General features: G+C 39.8%; 1 protein-coding gene across 1 annotated transcript in view; it reads right to left on the reverse strand.

The window, feature by feature from the left end:
* The window catches only part of LAMP3 (lysosomal associated membrane protein 3), a 10299-nt gene extending 6576 nt beyond the window's left edge, over positions 1-3723 (reverse strand). The window contains exons 1-3 of the mRNA XM_018567058.1: positions 3676-3723; positions 3436-3490; positions 1956-2123 (exon numbers count right to left, since the gene is read on the reverse strand). Of these exons, the coding sequence (XP_018422560.1) occupies positions 1956-2123; positions 3436-3490; positions 3676-3723 (271 nt within the window). The remainder of the gene's footprint in view (positions 1-1955; positions 2124-3435; positions 3491-3675) is intronic.
* Between the last annotated feature and the right edge of the window lie 5041 nt (positions 3724-8764).

Here is an 8764-nt window from a genome sequence, read left to right on the forward strand (position 1 = left end):
CCCTTTTCTGTTTTTGACTTTTTGCGTAACCTGTTAGTCGCTGGATACAGTGCACACATTGTAGTCAGATTTTTTATGTTTTTGCATTTTTACTTTTTATTTATTTCACTTTTTTAAACTTTTTTTAAAAAAATTCATTTTAGTTTTTTTAACTTTATTTTCTTAAACTTTATTTTTTTAACTCTAGATTGGGCAGCTGAGGCTGCCAAGTTCTGTGCAGCCCGGGTTGCCTGACTGTTTTGGGGGCAGCATTTTTGCCGTCCCCCTGGAAAGTGCCGCCCAAGACAAACGCCTTGTTTGCCTTACGGCAGATACGCCGTTGAAAGTCAAATGGCTTTGTGTGCCATTGAGAAGATGATTAGCTACACCTGATTGAGTTTACAATTCATTTTTAGGAGGGGGTGATTCTTTTTCCAACTCAGTAATTTTGTAAAAAAAAAATTAAAATGTTGGTGTTATATCTTTCACTCAAGGGCGTTCCGATGCCGGGTGTCACCCGGGGGGGGGGGAAGGGGTGACACCAAAATGACTATTACTCGGGTGCGGGCCGCACCCCCCGCATCCCTCTTTTGACGCCACTTTTTTTACTTGGATGTTATAAGTTGCACAGTAAATACAGCTGGATAAAATAAAAACTGTGTCTGTCTTCATTTCAGGCTGCAAAGCAACAAAATGTGATTATTTTGGAGGAGGCTGGGGGGGTAATTCTTCTCTATATCCATTGTATACAAAGTATATTAGAAATACACCGATACTAGTATCGGTATCAGTGCCGATACCAAGTATTTGGACAAGTACTCGTACTCGCCCAACTGCTCCCAATGCTTATCCCGATACCAGGACATCCGGTATCAGGAAGCCGGACAGCGAGTCATTACCATCCCCCCTGCTTCCTGATTTGCCAGAAAGCCGCCTCCCTTCTTCCTCGTCACCTTGTGATGTGGTGGCATGGAGCCGGCTTCCCAGCCAATCAGGAAGCTGGGCACCGTGTAATGATTTGCCGCCTGACTTCCTAATTGGTCGGGAAATGGCCAATCAGGAAGCCAGGCGGTGAGTCATTACCCCCCCTCCGGCTTCCTAATTGGTCAGAAAGCCGACTCCATGCTTCCTCGTCATCTGGTGACGAGGGAGCATGGAGATGACTTTCCGGCTAATCAGGATGCCAGGGGGCGAGTTATTACATGCTGCCCAGGTTCCTTAATGGGACTTACACTGGGTTCACACCTTAGCGTATTGGAAACTCACGTTTGTCGCGCGTTTTGCGGTAAAAGAAACGCATGTCAAACGCGAGTTTCCGAGGGGGTATCCGGCTGATAACAGCGTGATACGGGCGTTAATACGCCCCAAAGAAGCTCATGTACTTCTTTGGGCGTATGGCGTTTTACCACGCGATCGAACGGGCGGTAAAACGTGCAGGTGTGCACGAGGCCGAAGGGTATCGATATTCAGTATCGTCGAGTACCGAAAACAAAGTATCAGTACTCATACTCAATACCAAAAATTATATTTCATTAGTTCAGAGGAAAATTAAGTTCCTAAAATTGTAATAAAAATACTGCAATCTTATCCTTGCAACTGTCCCCTATTTGGAACTAAATCCCTCTGTCCGTCTTTCCTCCTCAGTGGTTCCTCTTTTTGGTCTTATGTACAGATATCTATGAAAAGGTTCTATTTAACTACTAAAAGGTTATTCTTCACTAAAACCTTTATCTGATCTCTTAATTACCTTGTTTACTATTTCAAAAAGCCAGTATAAAGGAAAGGTAATGGTGAGAAAAAAACAATTCTGGGTTTAACCAGAATTTTTTCATTTTTGGCTTATAAATTCACCATGGGATGTGTCAATTGCCTAAATACATTGTGCTGGAAGGTGTCCCTCTTTTTCATCTCAGAAAGTTGTGAGGTATGCACAATAACATTCACTGTCATAACAAACTGCAGCATTTAGTGCTTACCTTTGCCACGGGTATCATTGCGAATGTCGAAAGCCTGTAGGGTCACGTCCGCCATTGTGAGCTGTAAATTACTGGCCATCTTTACTGTTGGTGTGTTCTTACATTTTACTGCGTAACCAACGTCTGTACTTAACAACTTCAGCTTTCCATCTGTACCGTTCCAGTGTTCTAAGGGCAAAGAGGAAATTCTGATAGCTTTAGATAGTAGATGGTGAAGATGCAATAACAGTCAGTCTTCAGCTTTAGGATCATCAACAGGACACAGGAGTGAAAACTAGTGCTGAAATCAACATCACAATGGAACATGCTAGGCAGAAATGTAAGGGTGAGGTTGTGTGTAAGAATGAGAACATGTAAGACAACACTCTATTCCGAGAATGTTGTCTTACATGTTTCATCGTTTTTCATTCTTCTGCCTACACGGCCGCAACATAGGCTCCTTTCTGTTCACGTCTGGCTAATGTGTACGAACAGTACACATAACTTGCGGTCACGAGCATTGCCCAAAAGAAACCACAAATCCTATCACTCTTTTCAGCCACCATCTCCGCTGTGCCTATTTTATTTCAGCCAGTCCATCCTTCAAGCCTGTGGCACAGATAAGTCCATGATGTGAGCGTGCCAAGGGTGGCTGTTTTGCCACATACACTAAGTCTATGGAGAGCGAACATAGCCGCCCTAACAAAGGAAGTGTGAGCTGTGCAGAATCAAACTGTGATTTTAGAAGTATGTTGACCAACGCTGCACATAGAAGGGGCAGAGATAACAATGATGGTACGCCATATGTTTTATTCTATTCATTGCTAGGTTAATATCACTTTAAGGCCTCAATGGCTATAAGCTGCTGTACCATGGCTTATATGTCAGTATTTTCTTGCCTCAAATGCAGACTGTCTGAAACTCCTCAGTAAAAATGGCAGTGAATCTCCAGGTATTTAGGGGGACCTAGGCACTCCTGTGCATACAGTCTCAAAGCTGTACATATGCAGTGTGAGGTTAAGGCATTAATGCCTCTGATTGCTAATTTCATGAGATTTGATTACATCACTACTATGCTGCTCATTGTTCTCCTCGCTGTAAGCTCTGACATCAAGATGGCTGCCTCTACACAGACACAGTAGAGAACAAGCCATGGCAAGTCAGTACTGTGGAAAGGTCAGCTGCAAAGAGAACACAGACAATGCTGGTGACTAGTCTTATGCTCTCTGCCTGTTTTTTTGGGGGGGTACAGCTACTAGACTTCAGTTTCTCCTAAAATGAAACTCCAGTTGTTTTTTCTTGAATGGGCAAATCACAGGGTTGATTTCAAAATAATAAAAAAATTTATTTTTATTGAAAAAAAACCCAGTGGAAGTTTAGAGGAGGTAAAAATAATGTAATGTGGGGCTTTTGCTATAGTGGTATCAATCAAAAGTATAACCCTATGGTTATTTAGCAATTATCACACATACAGGCACGTAGTACTACTGCTATGACCTACCTGAACTCCAAGAAAAATTCACAGAGATTTCATCAATGTAGTAGATTTTGCTCTCCTATAGGTTGTATAATAAAAATAGACATCCATAAGAAGCATATTCTAGACTTCTTAAAATAATCATTATCAGGTTTAGGACATTTACAGGAACAATATTATATATCTGCTACCACATACTGGTAACCGAAAGGTGTAAGCTCTTGTCTGATATTTAGTGGTTCAACAACTTGGAGAATGGCTGACCTTAACCTCTCCACTTTGGCAATCCATATATGTGGTCACACTTGACATAGCCAGCATTAGTTTAGAATTGAATGTTAGCCATTATGTGATAACTGTTTAAAACAACAGAAATTTTTTTTAAACAAGATTGTGTCAAATGTGGCTGACCTTCCTAGATCATTTAGCTTATTTCTGAAGTCAAGCAGATATGCTTATGAGTGATCAGTAATTAAGTCCTAAACATCCAGGGCTGGACAAATCCCAGGAGCCAGGTAGCCAATGCTCCTTAAAAATTACAGCTGGTGCCTAACTTCTGAGGTTGTTGTCAATGGAGCTGGCTCCTAAAAAGAATCCTGCTGGCTGCTGGATTGGTCAGACTGGCTCCTAGATTCCATATTAATTAGTCCAGCCCTGTAAAAATCTGAAATCAAAGTGAATGTGGTCTACATGGCTACTAATGGGCAAGAGAGACTTTGTGACAGTTTGACATTCACCCTCCTTTCTGATACTATACTGAGCATATGGATGACTCTTCCTCTTGTCAACCTTTTCATTTGTGAAGCTGTGCAGATTCTCAATGGCCACATACCCTTAAGGGGTGATTTATAAATGTTGGCATAGCACTAGTGCCACTAGATGGAAATTCCAATGTTCTTCAGCTCCATCTAGTGCCATGCGAGTAGCCTACGCCCAGGTATACACTGGGTAATATATTTATAAATCAGCCCCCTTAGTATAATAACAGAGTTATGTCACGTAATATTTTTATAACTTGTATTCATTACACTTATGAATAACTGGCCATGAATTATAATAACATCTCTGAATATAACAGTTTAGTTACACTAGTGTAAAATTGATTTTTGATTTAGTTTTGCATGCACTCTTGTAAACTGATTTGTCTATAATGCTTCTTCATTCTGGCATTCTGTAGTCAGTGGTTTAACATTCATTACAACAAATTCCTTGTGTGTGACTGGAAATCAGTTGCATGTGATCATCAGAAAAGTGAAGTGGTAACTTAACGCAGGAAACGAGAGCTCTTATCAGCAATATTAGGTTAATGGTTAGCATATAGCTGAGATCATTTCAACACCAGAACATTGAGAAATGTTCACCTGAGAATTCTTGCATAAATCTGTCAACAACCAAGATCTTTGAGAGCCTTGTGAATGATAAGTCCGATAGCTAGTACCACTGGCTCATCCATGCCATTATTTCTACAGTACTATTGTTTCCTCAGACTTATCTTTTCTTCAAAATTACAGGTATTGTAATTTATATATATTGTAATGTACAGTATATGTTGTAAATAATGGAAGTTTTAAACAGAATAGGATTAATTACATTTCAGGCCCCATTTGCATTGTTATCTGCAGCATTGAAATTATGAATATTTGCTGCCATCCAAATCTGACCTATTTTACCTCTTCTATTTCACAACACAAGATTTAAAGTTTTAATATTCATTGCCATTCATATGTTACTGGCGTGTGAGAGTTTGCAGGCCAGCAATTAGCAAACTTCAGTTTTCTGGCGACAAGATATCTGTAAGTTGCCTTTCAAAGCTTCTAAATTGCCCTGAGGCTTATTTTTTATCTTGACAAGGTGTAGCATTTTTACCCCAGTTTATTTCCACAAGTAGTTGAGAGCTCTGTTCGAGTATTCTGACAGCAGCTGCCATACAACACAGCGAGAGATTCCTCGATCAACACTTGTAAGCATTGATGAAGGAATCTAATATTTTCTTCATTCAGCCCACAGCTTGAATAAAGAAAATATTACAATGTATGCCCAGCTTTAGACTTACAGCACTTTGCAAAGGGAATTCTTCTTTATACCAGCCCTTTGTTCTAGAGATTTGGGTTCTTTTGTTAATTCTAGGTAAAACACACTTAAAAGAAATCTCGGATAAGGGAACATGGGGACTGTCACTGCTGAAACCTCCATCTGAAGGTCAACATAACATCCAGGTTTTTTCTTATGACAAGTGAACAAGTGTACTTTAATGATGTTTAATAAATGCACAACTGGAATAAATTGTGTCCTTTATATCTGCCCAGAGTTCAGCTTTATGCATAAACATACCTTGACAAAAACAAAATGTATAGATCCTTCTGGAAATTGCAGCTTGAGATTTGCTTTGGTGTCCCCACAAGTGCCACTTGCATGAGTTTCTTTTGAGTTCACATTAAAATACCATTTGGCCTGTAGAAAAGTGCATGACAGCTTCTGTAAACTAGCAAAATATTACCACATTTGTCCTTACAATAAATAATAAAGTCAGTAAGGGTTTCTAATGAAGCTCTCAATATGCTCTTATGAAAATATATTTTACTTAGTGCTTGTAGTTAAAATGTATGCAAACATCCTGCAAAATTGATTCCCATGGGCACTAAGATTAAAAGGCTAAAAGTAAAAACCTGAGTGGCCCACATCCAATGTTAAAAAGCCATAAAGAATAAGAAAAGAGCACTTGAAAAAATAAAAGAATGCTTTCATTATTTGAAAGTTACAAAGAATATACCAAAATATGAGCAAGGGGAATCAAGATCATAAACATTTAAAACAAGTGACAAGTTGCTACAAAAAGTCAGAAAAAAATATATTCATAGTAAACAATTTATGCCTGAACATGTAAGCTCAGACTTGGTGACAGGGGACAAAGAGAAGGCAAATCTATGAACTACCTTCTTCAGCTCTTTGTATATAAAGGAAAATGAAGGAACTCAAGCCCATAATGTGGATAGTATTGCCACAACCTCAAATGAACCCCAATGGCTCATAAAAATGGATATGATCAAGAAACAGACAAAAGAATTGTGAATAAAGTACATAGACCAGGTGCCTTACATCTATGTGTCCTCAAAGAGTTGAGCTTTTTTTTTTTTAAAGCCATTGTTTCTAATTTTTAGAGAATCTTTAATGGCTTGGTACCAATGGATAGGCACAAGGCCAATGTGGAACCTATATTTAAAAGGAAACAAAACCTTTACAAGTAACTACAAGCCTGCAAATATTACTTCTATAGTCGGGAAGATGCTTGAGAGTTTTCATTGAGTTGAGGGTCAGCATGGATTTACGTATGACCAAAGTTGTCAAACTAATCTTCTTATGAGAAAGTAAGCCAAAACCTAGACAAAGGAGTGGCTGCAGATATAGTATAGTTTTTAAAAGCATTTGACACAATTCTCCACAGATGGCTAATATGTAATATAGGGTCCAGAGGCTTAGAAAATTCAGTCTGTAAATGGATAGAAAAATTGCTTAAAGGAGAACTATGAGGTGAGTGAAAATCACTCAGCCTCATAGTTCGAGCCAACGTGTGACAATTAAACTGTCTCACATCGGCTCAATAGTTCGGGAAGTGAGCGAACGCATACCGTCTCTCGCTCACTTCTCAATCATCTCTCTGCAGAGAGCGGTTACTGTCAGTCACCGCTCCCTGCAGGGATCCCCCCTCTCCGATCCTCCAGCGCTGACTGGAGCAATGGACACGGGAGGGGTGGGTACAGCTGGCTCTGCCTCTAGATAGGCAGAGCCAGCTGTCATTCACGCAGCTGGGTGGATCTCAACAGAATTGCCGGGATCCGTCCTGGCTGCGTTGGTCTCAGTATACTACGAGCTAGAGCTTGCGGTATACTGAGCTGTGGGTCATGGGAGGACGCTAGTATATATCCTCCCATGACCCTTAAGAGAACTATGGGGAAAAACACTTAACCCATAGTAGTCTTTTAAGGACTGGATTAAGAGAATAGTGATTAATGATTTATACCCTGAATGCTCTAAGGCTGATAATGGTGCACCTATTTATAGATGACAAATAATTCATTTTAGCTCTACAACACACAGCCTACTGAAATATATAGTGGAACCATAGTCTATCCTTTATCATGTTATAGGTAGAAGGATTAGTCAATTGACCAGAGTTATTTAAATGAGGTTAAAAATGCATTTAGGAACCAAAAAATTAGACAACATATCAGGAACAGTTGTCAAAGAAAATCACTAACATAAAACACTTCTTAGTTTTTTGCAGAGTAGGGCAGGGCAGGGCCAGAATAGCTCCTTAGTTTGCCCAAGGAGTCTTCTTTCCCCCTGGGGCTGACTTGGGTGCTTTAAAGTACCAGACATATTGCTTAATTTATTTTTTATTTAGATGGGCCTCCAGGCAGGCTAGAAATGAATAACAGCTGAAGCTGTAATACTCAATCCAAAGCAGTCCCCCAGAGCATGTCTCTTTGGCCACAGGATGTTCTCAGACTTCACTGGGTGTCATACAACCCAGAAGACTGAGGATATACGATGAATGAATGGGCATCATGGCTCCTACTCACCAAGGGGCATCACCACAGTGCCCTTTATCGCAGTGCCGAAAGCAGTGCTGAGGTCACCATGTAAGGTTCAGCATTAGAACCTACTCTAGACAAAATAAGCATTATAGCCTTCACATGTTGGGGGGGGGGGGCATTTTGTTTTTATTAGCCCAGAGTTCTACTTTATATCTTTTAACATTAGCTGTGCTTCTGCTGGAGGTAAAGGGACACTGGTCAGGTTTTGTTTATAAGACATGGCATCCCACAATACTAAGAAGAGGCATACCTTTGATTCTCTAGCTTGCATTAATGTTGTTGAATTACTAAGTTCAAGTGCCAGACCCATGTCTGCAATTATACATGTCTTGTTACTATCCTTCACTGTATAGTGTCCACTTGGTGGTGGTGAGGGCTTTGTTGGTAGAACTGGTGTAGTATGCGTTGCTGGCTGTGTTGTGGTATTGAAGGGTGCATGTGAGGTTGTATTTGTAGGTACATGTGTTGTTTCAGTTGTATTTGTAGGTACATGTGTTGTTTCGGTTGTTTTATTTGCTTGTGCTGTAGTAATAGGCGTTGCTTGTGTTATGTTGTTCAGTGATTCTGATGCTTTAGAAGTTGACTGTACTGGTGCAGTCACAGATGGTGTTGCATATATTTCAACCATGGATGTTCCTAAAAAGGAAAACAATGAAGATGTTAAAACATTAAACATGTTAACACTCATCAAATAAAAAAATAAATATTTAAAAATAACATTTAAAATAGAAAAATATAACAACAAAGTCTTGCAAAGT

This window comes from Nanorana parkeri, unplaced genomic scaffold (assembly GCF_000935625.1).
Source record: "Nanorana parkeri isolate BGI_ZX_2015 unplaced genomic scaffold, ASM93562v1 scaffold1003, whole genome shotgun sequence".
Classification (NCBI taxonomy): domain Eukaryota; kingdom Metazoa; phylum Chordata; class Amphibia; order Anura; family Dicroglossidae; genus Nanorana; species Nanorana parkeri.